General features: G+C 36.1%; 1 protein-coding gene across 3 annotated transcripts in view; it reads left to right on the top strand.

Moving 5' to 3' along the window:
- The window catches only part of Epha6 (EPH receptor A6), an 895033-nt gene that overhangs the window by 348317 nt on the left and 522378 nt on the right, over window positions 1-24338 (top strand). For all 3 annotated transcript variants that reach the window (XM_075950396.1, XM_075950493.1, XM_075950569.1), the window contains one exon: window positions 21115-21270. In XM_075950396.1, coding sequence (XP_075806511.1) covers window positions 21115-21270 — 156 coding nt within the window. The remainder of the gene's footprint in view (window positions 1-21114; window positions 21271-24338) is intronic.

The following is a 24338-nucleotide window of genomic DNA, read 5'->3' as shown; positions in this document are numbered from 1 at the left end:
GTCTAGGGTTTTGTGGCTGTGTTGAAGTCCAGGTTTTCCTTTCCATAGCATGTCAAGTACCTTGTTGAGCTAAAGAAACTAGAACATAGGAGAGAAGTCTTCGTGCCAGAATAAACTCCACCTCTACATTCAATAAGCTGAGTGGCGGTTGTCCTCAGCAATGGGGCACTCAGAAGGCGACCTGTTTCTTAGCATCACTGGCTTATTTAGAGATCTCAATGGGAACTCGTGGGCCAACAGCTAAACCGAATATAACCCAGTCCCACCACTGAAAGCCTTGCCTGGCTAGGACTTATTTTAATCAGAAGAAGAATCACGACAGTTTGATATGTATTTACACTTCTCATTTGGAGAAACATTTCCTACTTGCCCTCCAGGCTCCTTCTCAGGTATGTGCTATACGGAGGTATTAATTGACAAAACCAACTTAGTCAAAGTGCAGAATCCGTGAGGTCTTACCATCAAACATGATACCATAGAGCCTCAGGCTTTTAACGTACATTGTAAGAAGGAACCTTTCTGCCTCATAAATTTACTGTGATTGATTGAATAAGATGGAACACGTATGATGTTTCACAGCATACTTGATACATATTAAATGATCAATAAATTAAATATCCTTTTCCTGTGGTGATTTCAATCTGGCAGCCTCTTTATATGCGTACCCTCCAGTCATGTACGCTTGCACACTCAGCATTTTTACCTGCACTGCTTAGTTATACCCTGAAAGTCAATCTCCATTGCCCTGACTCTTAGTATGAGTCCTCAGGCATTTCATTCCATTTAATTCAATATATATTTGCTGCACACTTACCAGTGCTCAGCAAACCCAGTTGGTGGCATATGTAAGGTGTAAAGGGTTACAAAATTAATATGGCTTCCCCTCTGCAACTTGGGAGCCTGTAATATAATAACAGAAATTCACGTATAATCGAATATAATGCCAGTGTAGGCACAACTCTGTGACTGCTGGAGGTAGAAAGGGACATATATAAAGTCTGATGCATTTTATTTTATAATAAGGCTTATACATAATAGTTGGTTTAAGATGTACTCACTTAAGCCTAAGGGTGATTGAGTTCGGAAATTACACAAAAACTATAACCACTCTGCATTTGAGGAATGAGAGGAAAACACCCAATTACTCAGTCTGTGATTTTTCTCTTTTAATAATCAAATGAAACAAAATCTAATTTATCCATGAGACAGTTTACTGTAGTTCTTCAATTTTATTTTATATTTGAGATTAAAATTTGTCTCTATTCCTTCCCTTTCCACGTTCCCAAACCGCCCATATACCTCTCCCTGCTATCCTGAAAATCCATTGCCTCTTTTATCACTAATTATTTTTGCACTCAGATATGTATGCTGGAAACCTGGGTAACTACTCATTGTACTACATTTTAACACCAATGTGTCCTATATATTAAAACAGAATTTACATAATTAAGTGGAAATTTAATTTCCTCTGATAAATTAGCAAGCAAAATACTTAGAAGGTTAGTGTGTCTTAAATTAAGCATCTCTTAAAAGAAATCATTATAGAAGTGTACTATTAGACACAAAAATATCTGAGTGACAATGTCAAGACATTTTGTTGGTCTTCTGCTTACTATTTTTCTGTTTGCTTCTTCAGACTTAAATTATTCATTAAAGATTTAGTTCTCTTCATAGTTATAGATTATGCACAGAAATTGGAAGTTATCAAAAGACTAAAATGTATTAACAACTTTTAGCAAACCCCACTCCCTTAATCTGGGTTCTATGCAACTTACACAGGTTGACTGATTCATATTAGTGTAATGAAACACAGCCATTATTGATCTATTAAAGAAAACATGACTAAAATAATATTATTAGGTAGGAAATTCACCTTGAAAGAAAACTGGAGAGCAAATATTACATTATTTTTGTTCATTTAGTGACCATTTTTTGCTTTTTGTTTACATTGTAAAGAAACAGAATTCCATCCCCTATAAGATACTGTAATTAAACTTCCGGCATCTTCTAACAACTCGCACTGCCTCGGTGTTCTGGTTGTGCTGCAATAAAATGCACTGGGGAAAACTAATCTAGTCTCCAACCTTAATTAAGAGAGTACTGTTATATGCAGCAACACTTAGTCCCTGAACCCTCCAAAGCTCAGAAAACACATAAATTCCTCAGTGCTAGAGATAGTGCCAGCACACAGGCACATAAGGACCAGAATCTACATCACTAGCTCATAATTTTTAATGGCTGTTTTTGGTAAGGTACTAGGCACCATAATGGACACGCAAAATCAAACTTGATAATGATGCTGTTTCACACCTAAGGATTCCATACAAGCAGGGGACTTAAGGAAATAATAGAAGGATGGAAAAAACAAAGGTTTAGGAAGTAATGAAAATTTGCAAAGACCGTGTATAAACAGATATTTGTCCTCAGGTAGATTTCTATATAACTCTTTCTGAAATAAGATTTTAAAATACAAGCAGGAAGAAAGATCATCTTTATATAGCAGAACCACAGAGACTTTATTAAAATTAATTGATTAGGGCTTACTTTAGTAACACATAAAATTGATTGACTTCTTAACACTTTGTAGATGTTTAAGGCTTAAGATCTGATAGGGTAAATTTGAGCATATATTCATAAAAGTTTACTAAGTTATAATTTTGTTATTAAAATAGTATTAGTAATTTATTGATAACTGAGCTATAAAATAAATAAACATATGTGAGTGATAGAACTCATATTCACTCATTCAACCAATATTTACTGAAAAACCTAAAAGTGTTCTCAGTGCTAAAGATATCTGGGATAAAATATTTTCTGTTGAGAATAACAAAAAGAAAAATAAAATTGAAATGGCCTAAATGTGTGTTGATTAAATGCATTAAACATTTTTCATATGGCCATACATGAGCACCAAATGTCAGTTAAACACATCAAAGATAACTTCAGAGGCGTCCAAATGCATTGATCTTGCATTAAAAGAAAAAAGCAATCACTTCCCGTAGGGTGAATTTGACCAACAACAAACCAAAATTTGAACTTCTCCCCACATCTTCCACCTCTCTGTAGCTTGTGGTTGCTGGCTTGTCTGTAGTTTATCTGTTGTATATATCTGTCCCTGTTGTGTATATATGTATGTATTCCCCTAACAAAGAATTTTGCTCATTTTTGTTGAACAGCACAGAAAGCATTTCATTTGGAAGTAGTGAGAAATACTTTACAAACACCTCTCCCTTGCCCAGGCCACTGTCAGACAGATGAAAAATGGGGGTGCTCTCCTATGCTCACGACTTTGGGCTGACTCACTCACACCTGATCTAACACGGTTGGCTCTATTGTACCTCTCTGGCAAGATGCAGAGTCTGCTCTCCCAAGTATTGCAGCTGGTGGGAGTCAGGGACAGCTCTCCCTCTCTTATGGCAAAGCTTTTATAGAGTTCTATAAGGGATGAATTTATTTACTCCAACTGACCCAAGGCATTCAGTACTGCAAATATAGCATCAGCAAACTATTTTTCTATGTTGTCTTCAACATTCCTGGCAGATATTTGGCTGCTTTCAACCTGTTGGCTGTTTTCAGCACAAATGATTACCATAACTCTCTCTCTCTCTCTCTCTCTCTCTCTCTCTCTCTCTCTCTCTCTCTCTCTCTCTCTCTCCTCTGACTTAGGGGCATGATAGAGTAAATAGTTTAAGTGTAAATACTTGCATAACTCAGGCTACAAAGGTTGATTACATGGGTACTTGAAAACAAGTAAGAGGCCATTGTTACATTGCTCTCTTAAAAGTAGTTTAAACAAAAAGGCTGAGTATACGGAAAGATAGCAGGCTAAGTTTTAAGTGATCTCAAGGTATATTATTTACCTATAATAATGGTAAATAAAACCTGTAAGGGTCAGCAAAAGTTCAAGTCCCATAAAATGTAAGATATATTTTCATATAACATGTTCTTATCACATAAATCCATTAATAGTGTACTGAAACTTAGAGCATGTTATGTAACAGAGAGGCTGGCTACGAGATAACTCATAAGTTCCATGTAGGACCATGCAGAAGGAACGAAAGGGCTAATGCTGCTGAAACAAAATCTACCAGGAGTTAGATGAGCAAGCACAGACCATAGCTTACAAAACTGGCCATCAGGTTGTGCAAAAAGGTTGGTTTTAATTCTATATGTGATGTAAGCCATTTGCGGATATACACTGTGAAGGAAATACTCTAGAGACAAAATGCTCACTAGATTCCCCGTCCCTTCAAATCGCTCACTTATATATTCAAAATTCCACCCTGACTATAATGTCAATAGCATATATAAAGTAGCCAGGGTCAGACAGAAAAGAAAACATTGGAAGATTGAATTCAGAAATAATGGTGGCTCAGTATGAGGACACTTGCCTGTGATCTTGGACCTTAGAAAAACAAAGGTGAGAAGATCAGAACCAAAGTCAGCCTGAAGTGAATAATGGAATGTCACCTCACTAAAATAGTAAGTAAGTGGGGAATATGGGTAAGGGTGAGTTTGAGGCCAGCCTGATTTATGAAACAAGTTCCAGGACAGCAAGAGCTGTTACAACAAGAGACCCTGTCTCAAAAATTAATAAAAATAGAAAGAAATCCCTGTCATGTTGGTAGACTATAGCAGAGTTCCTGCTCCCTTGGCGTTTACATTTCCCACCCTCACATGATGTTCCTTGAGCTTCCATTCTTTACCAGATGTATTGTATCTCTCCACGCTGAACACCTCACAATCAGTGGTCCCCTGAATTTTGACCAGTTACAGTTTTCCATAAAGTTCTCTGCTCAAAGAAAAGCTTCTTTGAAGAGAGGCAAGCGTTACAGCTAGTATCTATTGGTATAAGGACAAGTGTTTGGAATGTAGTTAAGAATTATACTGGTTTAGTAAAATGATGATTACCGGTTCTCCTCCAAGTTCCATGACTTCATTGCCTCAGGGTGTTGGCTCATATTCTAGTACCAGGCATGATTCCCCTCCTGCTGAGCAGACTAAATCCAACCCAGTAGCTATGGGTTGCTACTAAGAAGCCATTCTAGACATTGTTGTGATTCTTAGAGTTCACTATTACTTGTTTCCCTCCTCTGGCAACTTGCATAATATGTTCTGGTTCTATGAAATCAAGTACCCAGGGAGTAGGCTTTTGGGTCCAAATCCAACTCAAATCTTCCAAGTCCCATGTCTGAAGAATACAGCATCTTTAGTAACAGTCCTTTGACTTCAAACTCTGGGCAGCAACTAAGGGCAACAGTAATATTCTGCACTGCTTTGGGTATCTCATGGACTCCTATGACAAAAACTTGAAAGATATTTCTTATGCCTGGTAATTTATTTTTTATTAGAATATATTAGAATATAGTCTACAGCTCTTTGAAGAAACATTTTTAGCTCTGGTGGCTTTGGCTATACATCAAACAGAAAGTACTCAAAGGAAGAAAGAAAACTGTCCAAAAATTACTCAAAAATGTTTATCATAGTAATGATTAGGGAAATGCAAATCAAAACAACTTTAATATTTCACTTTACCCCAAACAGAATGATTAAGATCACCAAAACAAATGGCAACAATGCTGAAAGGGATGAGGAGAAATGGAAACTTCACTCACAGTTGGTGGAGTTATAGACTGGAGCAGTCATTCTGGAAATCAGTGTGCCTTTCAAAAATATAAATGTGACTCTATCAAATGGCCCTACTATACCACTCCTTTGCATAAACACAAAGGACTTTGCATACCACTCCTCAGGTACTTACATGTTGACGGAGGCCACTCGTTCTTTCCCAGTTGCCCAGAACCAAAATAACCACACAGAAACTATATTAATTGAAACACTGCTTGGCCAATAGTTTAAGCATATTCTCTAGCTGGCTCTTACAATTTAAACCAACACATTTCCTTTATTTTATGTTTCACCATGAGGCTCATGGTTTACTAGCAAAGTTCTAGAGCATATGTCTCCTAGGGTGGTGGCTACATGGCCACTTACTGACTCCACCTATTTTTTCCCAGCATTCAGTTTAGTTTTCCTCCCTCTCTCTATTCTGCCCTACCACAGGTCAAAGAAGCTTCTTTATTCATTAACCAATAAAAGGAGCACATAGACAGAGGACATCCCACATTACTTACAAGGTCATATTCATTGCCACTCTGTACCCAATAGTTAGAAAATATAAAAAATGTCCTTCAGTTGTTACATCAAATAATGGAAATGTGGCATACATATACAATAGAATACCATTTAGCTATAAAGAAAAATTTGTAGGCAAAGGGATGGACCTAGAAAAACTATATTGAGTGAGTCCATATAAGACAAACTCTGAATGATAACTCTCTGTTTCCTCACTCCAAATTATCATATGTTAGTTTGTTACCTGGAATGACTAGAGAGACCAGGAAATAGAAAGGAAATATGAAGATAAGAGGTAGAGAGAACAACTGATGGTAATATTAGGATACAAGTGATGTTAAGGAGGAAATGTGATACAAAGCATGGGATTTTAGTTGGTAGGAGAGGTCACTATAAATAGATAGGGAGGGATGGAAAAAAAAAGAAAGGATAAGAAAATAATGGTAAGGATTATTTTTTAACTGTAAGGATGTTTGTAAAAATCATGAAGAATTGTTTTTATTTGCCTACGATTACATATAATGCATATAATTATTTAGATATAGATATATGAATATTTAGTGTAATGGAATTCTGAAAACCATATTCTTATTAGTGATTTTGCATGGCTCTTGTTTCTACCGTTAGCTTTTTATATTATCCATGTTGGCTTCTCTGTGCCAAGAAACATAAACTCATTTCCATTTCAGCACACATTTTACTAATTCCTGCCAGTCTCATTTTATATTAAAGCATTCAGTAGAAGGATATACAATTATTCTTAAAAGCCAATTTGAGCAACTTTTCTTCATATTAATGTGTTTCTTCTTGAAACTTCTCGGGCACTTATTTTCACAATATTTATGAGCTACCTGTAGATCTACTATAATTGTTTAACTTGAAGTTTATATTTCTTCTCTTCTTAGAGAATGGATCTCAAACAAGTTCTTTCACATACTTTATGAGTTAATAGTAACTATGGTTTATTATACATTTGCAAAATTATTCCATTATAGAATAATAGAAATGATTGTATCTGAAAATTCCATATAAATTAAATAGCTCTTGAAACAGTATGATTGTTATATTAATTAGCCAATTAAAATGTATAAGAGAAAATTTAAATATATCCATGTAGAAATGTACAGCAAGCCTGGGAGGTGAATACATTCATTAGGGGGCTATTTGAGACTGATATTCTAAAATTGCAGTTTCCCACATAAAAATATAGATTACAAATACTTTTAAAAATAGTTCTTGGATGCAGTATCTCTTGGTGATTGTTAGACTAACTCTTATGCTAATTTCATGTAATTTGTGCAAATGTTCTTTTCCTTTAAAGACATCGCAGAAGAATGTAATTTAGCAAGACTAACAGAATATTTAATATTTTTACTTTTTTAAGTCAATACCCTATAAAGAACACTAATTTTATTTAGTTATTAATTTAGCAAATATTTACTGAACACCTACTATATATTCTAAGCATTATCTCAGAAGAAGAAACTTTAGTATGAAGTTCTATTTCAGCTAGACATGATGGTGCACTTCTGTAACCACAGCATATACTGGTAGAAGCAAGAGAATCAGTGCGACCCTCAATTACGGGTTCCATTTGAAGCTAGCAACTGAGACACTGTCACATCAATAAAGACAGATAGTTCTCACAATGCCCCACAGGCTGATGTGGAAATGAACCTAACTCCATGAAAAATACTCAAATAGACAGATGTGATGGGCCATACATATAATTCCAGTCTTTAGGAGGCACAGGCAGGAGGATTTCAGTAAGTTGGCCACCAAGGGAAACATGGTGAGATTCTATCTCAAAGTGTTACTTTAAACCATGAAATGTTTCTTAAAATAAAGAAAGCAAGTTTCTGAAAAATGAAAACATTTGGATTACGCACTTAGAAGAGAGGAGAGACAAACAATATGGTCTGATAATGCAAGCTACCCCTTTGGCCCAATAACCCATTTACTACACATACAAGAGACTGTTCCAAATTAAGGAAATTGAACATGCAAATACGTAAAAAGATATAATTAGTGGTTTAGGAGTTTTTTTTTAAGATGCCTATTAAGATCTCCTGTACTAGGTTTAAAATATTTATTCATATATATATATATATATATGTATAAACTATCTAAACAAGGTTTCATGAGTGTATGTCTTCTAATTATAATATATATTGAGAGTTCTGTGCAAGAAAACTATGTCTACATTTGCCATTTTTCCAAATAGAACATTTACAGGTTTATGAAATCTATAGCTCACTCTACAGGATAGACCTGCTTAGCATGAAAATTGAATTTTCTAAAAATCAGCTTAAAAATGATTTGTCTAAGTCATGAGATGTCCAGGCTGAAGTCAACATTGTATAGAGAAAGGTTCTGTGATGGGATGTTTGTGAGCCAAACTGAGAGAGCATATTCTGATCAAATACATCATATCGGCATGATCAGCACCTCTGGCTTCTACTGATTACAGAGCCATACAAAGCTACTGCAAGCAACACATTGGACATTCTCAATCTTGTCTGTCTGCTGTTGCAGCACATGGCATTTTACCCTTGAATGTGGCCTTGTGATATGAGACTATCTCACAGCCAAACCATGCTGGATCAATACACAATACAGATATTATACTGAACTGAATGGATGATTCTGTTGTAGCTGAAGTCTATGTTTTTACAATATTTCAGTAAAATGTACATCAAGTGTTGCAGGGTGAGGGCTGCTTGTTTGTCCCAGCCGCCCGGCTAGCTTACACCTGAAATTACGGCACAGAAACTATATTAATTTAAACACTGCTTGGCCCATTATCTCTAACCTCTTATTGGCTAATTCTCACATCTTGATTTAACCCATTTCGATTAATCTGTAAACCACCACAAGTCTGTGGCCTACCAGGAAAGATTTGGCATGTCTGTCTGTGGCAGCTCCAGGATGGCTCTCTTACTCTGCTTTCTTCCTCCCAGAATTCAGTTCTGTCTCCCCACCTACCTAAGTTCTGCCCTATCAAGCTGCGAAGGCAGTTTCCTTATTCATTAACCAGTGAAAGCAACACATAAACAGAAGGAACTCCTACACCATTTCCCCTTTTCTGTTTAAACAAAAAGGAAGGCTTTAACTTTAACATAGTAAAATTATAACAAAACAGGTATTAAGCAAGGATTATAGTTATAATATTTATAGCTATGTTATCTTTTATCATAACTAAGCAAAGCTAATTATTATTATTTATTCTTCAACTCCATCAAAGACTCCAGAAAGATATAATATTACCTAAGTAAACAGGAAGTGCATTGTAAGCAATTTCCAAAATTCTAGAATTGACAGAGACATCTCACTTCCTGGATAGTCACTGGATAGTTTTTCTGTAGCATTGGGGCATCCATCTTCAGTTTATAGGCCCATAGTATGCAGCAGACTTTTTCATGAAGCAAGAAATTTCAAAGACAACTGTACACTTTCTTCTGTATCCTGCAGAATGTCATGCAGACTCTTTCGACTCTTTCTTTTGAAGAATGCCTGTCTGAAATATATCTATGTACATCTAGATAATCTAACATGACTACAAACTTGACAATTGTAGATTACTATCTATAAACCTATATTTCTTAATTATATATTACATTTTTTTATGTTTCACTCTGATTGGTTTAATAAAAAGCTAAACAGCCAATAGCTATACAGGATTTCCAGGCAGAGCAAACACTGGGAAGAAAAGGGAGATGCCAGGAGATGCAGAGCAAGCAGGATGGGCACTAGGGAGATGAGGTAATAAGGCCATGAGGGAGAAACTAAATTAATGGAAATGGGTTAATTTAAGTTATAAGAGTTGGTTAGAAATAAGCCAAAGCTATCAGCAAAGCTTACATAATTAACAAGGCTCTGTGTCATTATTGGGAGGCTGGCAGTTCTGAAGAAACATCAACAGCAGTTTACAGCAGCATGATTCACAATAACTGAGACAACCAACCTAGGTGTCCAACAGAAGAAGAAGGGATAAAGGAAATATAGTCCATAGTCCCAATAGAATTTAAAAAAGAGTTTATGTGTATAGTGTTTTGCCTGCATGTTTGTCTGTTCATCCCTTTCATGCTCGGTGCCCATGGAGGTCAGAAGAGGGTGATGGAGCCCCTGAAACTGGAGTTACAAATGGTTGTGAGATGCCATGTGGGTGCTGTAATGAGCTATACAATCACAATACCTTAATCAAGATCAGAATACATATATATATATATATATATATATATATATATATATATATATAACAAAATTGACCTTAAATTTGTATCAATAAGGCAACATCCATACCAATGCAAATTATTCATATCTATATCATATCCCCCTTTAAATGTAAACAAACATTTATAGACAATGTTTGGGAATATGGGCATAGAACTGTCCATACTGCTTCCAGCTGGTCGGTGTCGCTGTTAATCTTGTCTTTAATGCCACTTTGGGTGAAGGAATTTTTTGAGGCTGTTCATGAAAACCTTTCAGGAGGCCTTGGTCCATGAAGCCATATTTGCCTGGAGGCAATCCACAGGTTCTCATCTTCTGTGAAAACAAAAGAAGAACCTCTTTTCCAAAGCAACATGTCCTTAGACCCAAATTCTGAAGTCATGATAACTTTATAATATACATGCTGGTTTAGCTTAGCAGCCCATACAATGAAATATCTTTCTGTATTTAGCTCCTTCACAGTCAAAAAATTCAAAGAAAACACAATAATATACAGAATCCAGACTCTCTGTCAATTTTCTATTTTTACATGGCTTATTTTTAACCTCTATTTCTTTTATTTTTAATTTTTGGCTTTTGAGACAGGTTCTCTGTGTATCTTTGGCTGTCCTGAAATTCCCTCTATAGACCAGACTGTCCTTGAACTCACAGAGATCTGCCTGCCTCTGCTCCCCAAGTGCTGGGATTAAAGTTGTATGCTACCACACCCAACTACTGTCTTTTTTTCTCCCAAGCCTGCATATATTTTTTAACACACTGTAAAACATTTAGAAGTTTTTTTTCAAAAGATGAGTTCTTTGAATCTCTCTTTACTGTATATCTTGCTTTTTCTGACCATGTCAGTTTTTAATTTGCTAAGCAGTATGGGTAGGATTAAAGACATGGCTTTGATGGCTGGATCCAGCCCACTTTTTAGCTTTCTGAGGTTCTAGCCTCCTGGCAGAGGTACTGGCTGTAGCCATAGAATACTCTGTATTCTGTCAATTATATTTTAAATAAACACTGATTGGCCAGTAGCCAGGCAGGAAGAATAGGCAGGACAACAAGACAGGAAGTAGAGGTGGAGAAATAAGAACAGAAAAATTCTGGGAAGGAGGAAACCCATTCCTCTGTAGTCATGACCCGGCCACAGAAGAAGCAAGATGTAACTGCCCCACTGAAAAAGGTACCAAGCCATGTGGCTAACATAGACAAGAATAAATGTTTTAATATAAGTTATAAAAGTTAATAAGGAGCCCGAGTGAATGGGTCAATCTGTTTTATAACTAATGTAGACTTCTGTGTGATTATTTGGGACTTAAAAACTGTGAGAACCAGGCAAGACAGAAACCCTGACAACAATCAAGGTTGCTGTAAGTTCTTTAGAATGCTAATAGCAAGCTTGTACATATGTTACTCTTTATAACTCCGTGGCTTATTCATACAAATCTCTGTGAACTTGAACATCTGTTAGGACCTTCAATTCACAAAATGGAGATTCTAATACTCACATCCATAAATTTGTTAAGACTTAAATAGAATAGCATATTTAAATATAAACATTGTGAACTAAGAGGATAATTGAGAGTGGTTTTTCTATTTATTTTCAGTATGCTTAGTAATGCCATCTAAAACATCCACTCTGTTAAAAATTAAAGTGTATAATTAAATATTACTTATAGCAGTGCTCTGCATATTTTCTAACATAAATGTCTAAAATTCATGTCAGATTGAATAATAGGTTTTAAACTTGTTGTTAAACCAGCAAAAGATAGAGCATCAAGCTTCCCTAAAGTGACAGAGTATGTGACACTTGGAGCAGTGTTGAGAGGATTTTGTAAATTGTTTAGAGAATCCATAGAATCCATTCCATGATCAATCTGCTCTGCAATTCCAAATTTGGTGATAAAATGTCTTTCTTGAAAATAAGTGCACAAAATAACTTAATTAAATTGAAGAATACAGTTAAAATTTTAATAATCTGCATAAATCTATATTAGTTTTACTTAGTACCAAAAATTATGATAAAGAGAGTAGAAACCTAAAAGACAAAACCTTACCTGCAAAATAAATTCCAGAAAAGTGTATTTATTATAAAAATTATTAAAACTTAAATATCATTATTAATTGTCCTTTAATGGCCATCTCCTATAACCAGCTAAGATTTCTGAAGAGGAATTGGAGCCTCAACACAGCCACTTTATCTCTTGCCTTCAATTTCCCTTGCCTTCAGAATACGCTGGGACAAAGCTGGCACAGAAATTATGAGGGTGACCAACCAGTGACTGGTCCAGCTTGAGACCTTTACTCAGAGTGGAGGCTTACCCCAATCATGCCTGGAAGATCAAGAACCAAGGGCTGGACAGCCCAGTGACCTAGGAAGAAATCAAACATGACTGGAAAAAAAGTGTTAATGAAATGATTCCTAATGATATTCTGCTACTCGCAATATCTTTGCATAGCCCAGTTTTCCATAGAGAGGACTCACCTAGAAACTGACAGAACCAAATGCAGAGACCTATTGCCAAACATTAGGTGGACCATGGGGAATCATTTGTAAGAGGAGGAGGAAGGATCATGGGAGCCAAAGGGGCTAAGGACACTACAGCAAAACATCTGGGCTCATGGATGCTGGGAGAGACTGAACTGTCAGTCATAGAACTTGCATGGGACTGACCTGGGTCCTCTACACATGTGTTGCTGTTCTGTGGCTTTGTTGTCTTGTGGGACTCCTGGCAGAGGGAGCAGGGGCTGTCTCTTACTATGTTGCTTGCTCTTGGGACCCTTTCCTTCTTCTGGATAGCCTTGTCCAGCTTTAATAGGAGAGGTGATGTCTAGTCTCACTGCAACTTGATATGCCATGTCTGGCTGATATACATGGGAGGCCTGCCCTTTTCTGAAGGGAAGGGAGAATGAGTGGATGGGGGATGAGCAGGGGTCTGGGAGAAGTGGGGGGAAGGGAAACTGATCAGGAAAAATTAATTGATTTATTATGCAATAAAACATGTACAGTTCAATCAGTCTGTCCCTGAAAAACACAATATGCAAAATTTTCCATACACATTAAACCACTGGTGCACAGAAATCTGTGAGTTCAAGGCCAGCCTGGTCTACCAGAGCTAGTTCCAGGACAGGCTCTAAAGCTACAGGGAAACCCTGTTTAAAAAAACCAAATAACAAACAAGCAAACAAACAAACAAAAATCTGGTGTGCCTTAGGTAGAAGATTCAGATTACAGGTTGAGATAACTTTATTTCTAAAGTGCCTAACTCTCTTAACATGTGACTTTGAGTAAATTTGACAGATATTTCAGGTGCTTTTTAAAGATCCACACCAATAGCAACAGTGTAGAAGAGCACCAACCATATATTTTTGTCCATAGACCTATAATTTTGGCAGGGATGCACAATGGCTCTTCTCTGCCCCAAGTAGTACTCACCTCTGGTTCACGCTCAAGACTAAAGGGTCCACACTCCAGAGTCCAATGTGTGAATAGCAAATAAGTATCTGGAAGTGCAGCTGAAGTCTAAGCTCATCCCTGCATTGTCCTCTCCCTAGGGGCTTCCACTCTGTCCTATCAGGATGACTAGTTTTTAAAAGCATTCAAGAGGACCAGGTAGATTCACTATCTACTTTTATGAACTGAATGGGAAGTCATATAGACTCACTTCTGCTACAGTTGTAAACATTGAAGAAAAGATAATGGAAAAATCCTTATGAAGAGTTTCCATACATTTTTAATACAGTGGGGTTTGAAAATTATATTTTCAAGGGCAGCTTTGTAAAACACATTACTTAAAAACAGTTATGCGATTGGTTATTTTCTCATACCACATTTAAAATCTTTACAGCTACTCCAAAGACATTTACTAACTATTGTTCCTATTTTCTTATTTTTTTCTTGTTTGTGCTGTAATATCAAAATGTAATATCAGATGACTTAACCAACAATAGTAATGGCTTTCTTGGAGCCCTAGATGCTCAGAAGAAATAATATTAGGTGCTAGAAGATAAGGTGCCTTGTCTGAGCTCTGTTAAAGCCTGCACATGGCCATCTCCTCATTTTATCCTCTCACATGAGTGAGTAGGCAGCTCTGGTCCCATTACTCCTGAGCGCACTAATACAGTGAGGACACCACCCTGAGTGACTTTATTGCCATGCAAAGCTGCCATCTGTGAATGCTAATGCCAACACACAGTTGAGGCTTTTGTATGTGAATATAGAGAAGGAGCTGACCTTTGGAAGTAGTGTCTGTTTTTACAAATGAGAAAACATGGTCCAAAGAAAATGCTACTGGAATTGCAAGTGATTTTAAAATAAAAAAAAAAGCTTAACACAAGTCCATGCATTCGACAAGTAAATTCTTGTGTGTGTGTGGGGGGGGGGGGGATTAATTTCTATTGGAATAGTTAAACAAGTTGTATACATTGTGGTTATTAGTAGCAACTTGTTTGGGTAGCTCAGTATCTGTTTCGGTAACTTCCCATTTTGTCTTGTAAGGTTTTCAATTAAATAGTATGAATGAGAGAAGTCAGTATATGATTTCAGGGTTGATATCCTCTTTTAAATCTAACAAATTTTATTTTCTAATATAACTTATGTTTTATTATAACTATGGAAAAGCCATAAATATCTACCAGAAGTGGAAAGGTAGATCAAAAAGAAAAGGAATGAATATTCCTCCTTTTTTTGCCACCATCTTTCAAGACAAAGATTCAAACTTGCTATTTAGCTATGTAATTAAGGAGGAACTAAGGACTCTGTATTTCTTTTCTTTTTTTGAAAACCTAGTTACTGACTGAGGTACTAAGATCTTTTTGCCTCAAATTCTTGCTCTTAGACATGCTAAGAAGAATTAGGTCCACCTATATACAGGTGAAAAGTTAAGCCCAGCAGTTAGTAAAAAAGAATCCTGGAACTTCTTTTCTCAGCCCTTCCTACTGATACTTCCCCCAGGAATATTCTGAACTCCAGTCTTCCTTCCTTATAATCCTGCACCTAGAAAGCTGCGGCTTTCTAACGTTCACTCCACTTTTTACCTCTGCACCTGCATGTTCAGCTCTGGACAAGTGAAACAAATATAGAATATCTTAGTTTCTTTTTCTCATTGTTGTGAAAAACAAATATCCAACAAAAGCAATTTAAAGTAGGAAGGATTGATTGGGACTGAGAGTTTGAGTGCAAGACTATCATGGGATGGAAGTCATGGCAACAAAGGAACAAGGCAGCTGGTCGCATTGCCCTCACTGTCTGTAAGCAGAGACAGATATGTGATCAACTTCTAGAGGTAGGGACAATTTTATATTCTCAGCATTAGGAATTCTAATTTCTACTTCCAAATAGGATGAACAAGTTTGTGCTAATATCTGTCCATGGTGTGGTCTTCATGCCCACATGTACAGTTTATTCAGATGAGTGTAGTGGGGGTAGGTAGTGAAAGCGAGGGGGATGTTCTATGTCAATAGTTATTAATAACTCAATGTTAATAACCGTCTAACTTGTTCAGTCATAACGTGTCAAGCTAACGGGCTAACTGGTCGACAGGCTCTTGGGGATTTTTTGTCTCCTCCCCTTATCATTACATTGGATGTTAGAATCACAGGTGTGTGATTGTTTATTGGTTTCTCAGTTTTTCCTCGCGTTCTCCCGATTACATAATAACACTAACTACCAGCAATCTCAGCAGTTCATAACAGTGTGTGTGTGTGTGTGTGTGTGTGTTTCTCTTGTCTTTATAATGGCCCTGCCAGAAGGTTAGATTAATCTTTTAAGAATGCATGATAGTACTATTTACAAGTTAATACCTATAAGTTTAAGAATTTCCCTTTATCATTTACAGATTATTTGTGAAGAAAAAATATTTATATTTATGTACTCTTAAGTTTTTTATTTATTTTTTATTCCTTAGTTTTCTTTTTACAATTTTACAAGCTGTATAACCATATTGAAGTAAGAGACACGATACTACTTTGGCATTTCTGAAATTCAGAAATGAGTTCTAATATTTTAAGAAAGGATGAAGATCATTTATTTTATTGTTAAGTTATTCAGGTTTATATAAACTTGTAATCTAAATCATACCTGTGAGGAAAATTCATTTAATACATTAATATATATATATATATATATATATATATATATATATATATATATATATAATATTTCTGGACTTCTACACATGGAGCTTAAATCAAATGTATCATATGTTTAAATGATCATTAAAATGATCAAAATATTCTTCCTAACTTTTGTTTGTACAGTCAGACTAGGGGCCAGACCTGGGCACACGGAAGTCATTTTCCATTTTCTGCTGTACAAAGCACGGCACTACAGTTGTATCAATTGCAGTGACTTGGGATAAAATTTGAGCTGTCAGAACACAGAGGCAAGCATTCTGAGATCAATGCATGAGATCCAGATGTAGATTTTAAAAACAGATCTGTATGGTTCTGGATAGAAGCTACAGTGGCTATAATAGTTGAAAGCAATGAGAATTTAAACTATAGGCTCATATCTAAAAAGCTTATTCTCTAAAAGGCAAGCAAAAGAACAGATAAAATCACATTAAAAAATTTTAGCTTTCCAACAATATTTCATAGAGTATTGACATATGCAGGAAGATATTCGTGCCTGGGCTGCAGGCAATCGTCAATATGTTCTGCTTATTTTGTTCATTAGAAACAAGGAATACACACTGTATAAATAGTAAAACAGGATTTTATAGGTAAAGCAAAAAACCATATGTTATAAGAAATCAGTTACAGAGTTCTCAATGTATAAGTCTGTTATTTTTACTTCAAACAGAACTACAACCAAAACATAAACCACTAACTGAATAGATACAGACCATTCCTTCTGTTTTTGCAATTACAGTAATATTATAGCAAGTGCTTGTGAATTTATTATTCATTATCTTGTTTAATTTTTTAGAGAATTTGTGAAAACTAAGTATATAATTGAAATATACTGACAACAGTAAATAGCATCAAGGTGGTGCTCATCTGTCCTGTGACTATCACCAAACCTTCAGTTGACAGATAACACAGTTTGGATCATTTATGACACAACCTGAAGCTATGTTCTCTTTGTAACTTCAGTGTATGCTATGGAGGAAAGCTAAGTGCCTAGAATAGCATTTTTTCATTTTCATTACTACCAAGATTAGGTATATATACAAACACACACACACACACACATGTGTATAACATACACATCCCATAGTGAAGAGGGACATATGCATGTACCTAAAGAGACAGATGATCAAAATCGATGTGAACATTAATTTCAAATGAAAATTTTTATTACCTTATTTTTGTTTATTTTGTTATGTTCTACTTTATTATCTTAACTTTTTATTTTTATTTATTTTTATTTTTCCTTTCAAAAATTTACACTTCCTCTCCTCCTCCTATTCCCCCCGCCCCCCCCCCCCCTCGCTCACCATCTTCCCTCCCTCTCCCTCCTTAAGAGAGGGCAGGGAACCCTGCCCTGAGGGAAGTCCAAGCCCCCCTCCCCCCTACATCCAGGCCTAGGAAGTTGTGCAGCCAAATAGACTAGGGTACATGCAGTGCCTCTATCAATGGCTTCTCGGTCAGCCTCCATTGTCAGCCTCATTCAGAGAGTCCAGTTTAATCACATGCTCATTTAGTCCTGGTCCAGCTGGATTTGGTGAGCTCCCATTGAAACAGACACACTGTTTCAGTGGGCGGACCAACCCCTCGCGGTCCTGACTTCCTTGCTCATCTTCTCCCCCTCCTTCTGCTCTTTAACTGGACCTTGGGAGCTCAGTCCGTTGTTCTGATGAGGGTCTCTGTCTCTATCTCCATCCGTCGCCTGACGAAGATTCTATGGTGATATTCGAGATAATCATAGGTGTGATAGTGGGGCAAGGACAGTTCAGGAACCCTCTCCTCTGCTGCCCAAGGACCTAGCTGGGGACATCCCCGTGGACACCTGGGATCCCCTCTAGGGCCAAGTCTCTTGCCACCCCTAAAATGACTCCCTTAATGTAGATATCTTCTTCCCTGCTCTTATATCTTCCTCCTTCTCCACCCTCCCACTCCCCCAAGCTCTCCTCAGTCTTTCCCTTCTCTCCCCCCTTCCCTTCCCCCACCTTCACCCCCACCTCTATCCCAACCCCCATGCTCCCAACTTTTGCCCCGTAATCTTATTTTGAGAGTCTTATGTATGACAGCCTGGACTTGCTGTGTCACAAAGAACAATCTGGAATTTCTGATCCTTTTGTCACCATGTCCTAAATACTGAGATTACAGACATATATTGGCATATGACTGGTTTACATAGTACCATGCATGGAAACCAGAGTTTCACATATGATAGTGAAAACAATCTACCAACTGAAATAGATTTAAGGCCTCAATTTTACTCCTTTTCTCCCCACCCGCACTCAATGGTTCATTTTGCTATCTTAGAGCAATGGTAAATATATTTTAAAATAACCTGTTCATCTTACTTATCATGTAGTACTTCTAAAAGGAAAAATAAAAACACTTTAAGCCTATGATAAGTAATGTCTTGAACACAGCATGCACTTAGTAGCCACACATGGCCCTCAGCAGAAAATTAATTAAAATAGCAGGCTCTCACTGTCGGTTCAATTGAGGGTGTAGATTTAAGCACCTACTAGTGACAGGTAATGTGCCAACCTGCTCTTGTGAAACCCACCAACACAAAGTAAATATTTACCATAGGAAATGTGTTGAAATGGCAGTAGGGAACTGGATCTATGAGATGGCAAAAATAATTAGGAGTTAGTTCAATGAATGGGTCATGGTTTTATAATAAGAAAAGAGATTTGCCAACCCAGAGAAAGGCTTGCAGTAGACAACAAACAAATAAACAAATAGAACCTGGGGATTGTATAGAAATAAAGAAGTCCCCCGAAAAGTCATTCTTCAGGTATCAAATACTCCTTGGGGATCTAAACATGCCTAGCTGATTTTTAGGCCCTGGAGATAAACTTTAGCCAATGAAACAGACAGAAATCTCTGCTTGATAAAGCACGCAGTCTAATGGGAGATGATTTTTAAAACTAAATGTGCCAAATGTCAGATGTTGTTAAATCACTTAGAGGCAAAGGATAGCAGTGTGGAATTCCATGGCATGGTAAAGCAGGGCTTACAATTTACAAGAGGGATCCAGGAGGCCCTCAATGAGAAGGCAACATTTAAAGAAGCCTGGCTACACAGAGACAGTGAGCATAAAGGTATCAGGCTGTGGGATAGCAGGTGAAAAAGGCACTTTGGTGAGAGCAATTTTGTGTGACCATTTTAGAGGCGTAGTAGCACATTGACCTTCTAGAAGAGTCGTTGTTGTGTAAATTTTAGTTACCAAAGAAAATAAAAGATAAGAATCTCTTACCAGACGTACGTTAAGTTAAAAAAAGTCTACCTTTATATTCTAAATGGTATTTATAAAATATGAATGGATGATAAACTTTGTAAAGCAAATTATTTCTCTGTGCCTTTAAAATGATATTTAAGATAAAGTGTGAATACTCAAAATACAAAAACCTCAATTACATAGGTATTTCTATATAAATTGACCTTTTCAGATTTTAAATTTTAATAGATAAAAAATTAACTTCTAAATAGGGTTAATTTTAAAAATAATTTTGAAATGATCAAAATTGTCTTCTATATCAAATTATTTTAAGTTGTAAAATTAATTAAGCAGTTATTTATCTTATAAAATATAAATACTTAGATGAATGTGTATAATCTGAGATTTTATAGCAATGCTATAGATCAAGGAGAAAAACCACATTCTTTTCCAAGAATATTTTATTTATGAAAGTGCCAGCAAATAAATTATATGTTATTTGTGCACTGCCAGGTATTCTTAACCGGTTATGTGTATAACACTAGTCTGTAAGCATTTCAGAGAATGGACTGCTGCTGGTATGTGCTTCCTGTTGAAACTGACAGTGATATGAGATGTGTGTGTGTTCCTAAGGACTGACTAGAAGGTTTCACACATGCCAAGAAGCATGCACATTGTTGATCATGAGCTACAACCAACCTTTTTTTGTTGTCATTTTCACTTGAAGACTAGGTTTTTTCTCAATTGCCAAGTTTGCCCTTGAACTACATCTCTAGCCTAGATAGGCCTTGAATTTTCAGTCCTCTTGTGTTAACCCCTATGAGCCAGGATTAGAGACTTGCTTTAGCAGATTTACCATTTAGCATTAAGAATTTTATTACTGTGAATTACTCAATCATTTACCAAAAATATTATAAAGTTAAACCTTCAAAAACAATACAGTTTTATTATAGACAATAGAATACTTAACCACTCCCATTAAGATATGCTTTAGTCAAAAATTTAAGTCTTAAAATATTCCAAGTCTGAGGGTAAATGAATTGGAGATGCATTTTGAACTGTGTGCCTTAATATTATTCAATACTATCTCTCCAAAATACACAAAACCATCTCTTTTATGGCTAAGTATGGGTATCCTCATATATATACTACCCAGTATTGTGTGTGGATGTGAAAATGGTTGTGGACACATTTGCATGAGGATGTGTTCTTTCCAAATTAGCTTAGCTAATTTTTTAACATTGTAATTGTTCTAATAAGTGAATAGTTAATTTTATTTATCAATATTAGCATTTATGTTGACTTTTCTGTGCATGTGTGAAATTGAATTCTGAGATACAATGTATGTTTGATTTATAACGTGAAAAAACAGAAGGACGTTGGTGATAATAGCTAAAAAGAAATTGTTTTTCCTTTCTACACAGCTTGCAGACCAGGGTTCTATAAAGCATTTGCTGGGAACACAAAATGTTCCAAATGCCCTCCACACAGCTCAACCTACGTGGAAGCAACGTCCGTCTGTCAGTGTGAAAAGGGTTATTTCAGGGCAGAAAAAGACCCACCTTCTATGGCATGTACTAGTAAGTCTACACATTTTCTTTTAGAAAATTCTGTTTTTAATCTTGTTGTCTCTATTTTAAACTTTTAAACATTAGTAAATGTGCAACATCCTGCACTAGTAAAGGTGTCTTGGGTAAGAGGGAAAAGTTCCCCTCATCATAGTCCCTCTTCAAAGGACTATTCCTTCAAAAGAAATGTTTCCTTTTCAAAACTATGACAGATCCTTGGTATCCAAATTCTGACCTACTTTGAGGTATTGCAAATTTTCCCAAGCCGAAACTTGTCTTGAAGAAATTAAGAACAGATAAGTAAAACTCCTGCATTTTCTTTAACCAAAGTAAGACATATTGTTAGAGAAATATGAAATTTGTCACTTGAGAGAGAGTCCAGATGAAAATTCATAATTGATTCTTTGTGACTAACCAGCAGACAAACTTGGGTTTCCTTGATCATTGACTTTAAAGAAGGGCATTTTTGAATTTGTACATATTTCCCCTCCTCCCCCACCTCTCTCTTTAGCAGCAAGATATTCAGATTAAATTTTAAAGTCACTTTAATGAATGTATGCAGAATTTTAAATTATTTGTTTCCTATTATTTAAGAATTGTGTAGTGTTTATACATTTTAAGAAGTGAAAATAATAATATACCACTAAAATAGAAATGTAATGCCATTTTTAGTTTTAATATCTTTGGAGAAATATAAGCAAGATATTACAGATGAAAGTTTACCCTTTAGGATGATGAATAGGTGCTGAAATGTTAAATTCAGAATTATTTAAGCCATAGGAAAATGATGATTATATCTAATTTTTAGGTTTTCCTACATTTAAACCATCTCTTTTTAAAATTCATTATATTTCATTCTTTGAGAATTTGATACATAAATATAGTAGAATACTACCACATTCTCCAAATGGACTATACATTTCCCTAACTTCCCTAAATGCTCTACAACCAACTTAATATTATCATTTTCTCTTTCTTCTTTTCTTCATTCCTTCCTTCCTTTCTTCTTTTCCTTATCTTTATAACCCACTATGTTCAATTATTCTTGCTTACATGTACTTGGTTTAGGTCTTATCCATTGGAAAGCTGGACAATTACCTATGGCCACAAATTCAAAGGCAAACCAACCTTGTTTGGTGCAATGGGGTTTGTGATTTGGGCAGTATATAAATCCTTTGTGTCAACTGTTATTTATTTTCTTTCTGAATGTGAATATAATATATTGAAATTGTATCATTAGAGTGCTTCTAGTTCATTTTTCTCTTCAATAATGCAAATATTTGGTTGGGTCTACTATTCATGTTGAATTAATTATTATATTTAGATTTATGATACATATGCCCATGTGTTCAATTTGCCTTCTGCCTCTTAAAGTAACTATATCAGGAAAATTTATGAAAGATCCTCATTTCCACTTGCATTGGAAACATCTTTGTCCTTATATTCACTTCACTTGATTCTCCTGCATACTTATTCTGGAAACTATATGTGGCTTGTCCTAATATCCTGGTGCATTGAAGTTACCATGGCCAAGAAACTCAGGGAAGGAATGGATTTCTTTCAACTTGTTAGGTTCATTGAGTGAACTTGTTAGCTTTTTCACTTTTAAGCAAAAACCGTGGAGTAGTGTTGTTTGCTGCCTTACTCCCGTGTCCATGCTTAGTCAACTTCCTTAAATGGCTCAGGATCACATTACAGAGAATGGTTCCATTCATAGTAAGCTGGATCTTCCTTTGCCAATTAACAGTCAAAATAATCCTCAAAGGACAAGGTGAACTAAAAAAATTCCTCAGATGAGGTGTTCTTAGAGATGACTCTAGGCTATGTCAAGATGACAAAGTTAACTAGGGCATGACTTTCTGTCTGAAACATTGGAAATTTCCATCTTGCACTCCTAATCTACTATTTTATGTTATGACACTGGTAGTTGTTTTTTTTTTTATTCTTCTGTTATATGTTGACTTTATTCATGTTTGACTGCCTGTCAATACAACCTTACTCTCTCTCCCATGTTTAGAACTGCCATCTGTAGGTGGATAGTGTTGAATATTTTGTATAGTCTCTGTCTTGTGTTCTGAGGACCAAAGTCGTCTAGCCTGAGGGTTAAGGGGTTAAAGAAACTGACCACCAGTAAACCCCACAGAGACCTCCCTATGCTGACTGCATATATCCTGCTGACTTTGCAAATGCCCTAATCCTCTGACCGCATATACTATACTGCCTTTGCAAACTTCCTGGATTTCAAAGATGCCAAGTTCATTTCCTTTCTTAGTAACAGAATTTCCACCATTAGTAGCATTCTCTCCTTTAGACTTCTTAGGGACGCTTACATTCCACTTTTGCAGGATTGAGTGTCAGTTCCTAAGATAGTTGTTTTCTGACCAGTCTTTCATAAATGTCACCTGTCCTACTTAACCTTTTTTGTCATCAATTATTATGTTTTATGCACTATTTCATTCTTTAAAATCCTTGTTTTATTTCCCCACCTTCTTCACTATTTACTGTCATTTTATCACACAAGTCTACAAGAGTCATGGGACCAATGATGCTTTTTGCAGACTGCAACCTCACAGCTCAGAATAGTACCTGGCATACAGAAGGACCTTAATATTTGATGAACAGAGGAACTAATCAGTCCAAGCTTAACTTGCCAGACCCAGTTTTATTACTCCTGACCTTCAATTCCTCATCCATCCTTGCTCTGTTTTCCTTACCTTGATGAACCTTCATTTATCCATGCTTTCAAGACAAGAGCCCTAATTGCACTTTAAACCAAGAACATCCAAGGTCAACACTCATCTTTCTCCCTCCAATGTTAATTGTATCAAGATGTTTGAAACAGTCCGACTATACATCATTAAATTAAATTATTGGAATATTTTTCAATCAACTGTTAGTCAAAGGTAGTAAAAAGAAACAAGTGAAATATGAAATGTTTTCTCTGATATATATTTCATGGGGGATCTGTAGAGACTACCCCATGGCATTATAAAAACAGTATAACTCTATGATCCTAGCACTTTTACTTTGGTTTTTCTCGTGACTTTAAATCATCAGGATGTTGCTTCTTTAGAGCAACT

Source organism: Microtus pennsylvanicus, chromosome 1 (genome assembly GCF_037038515.1).
Source record: "Microtus pennsylvanicus isolate mMicPen1 chromosome 1, mMicPen1.hap1, whole genome shotgun sequence".
Classification (NCBI taxonomy): domain Eukaryota; kingdom Metazoa; phylum Chordata; class Mammalia; order Rodentia; family Cricetidae; genus Microtus; species Microtus pennsylvanicus.
The sequence above is the reverse complement of the archived record's forward strand: the minus strand, read 5'-3'. Positions and strand labels throughout refer to the sequence as shown.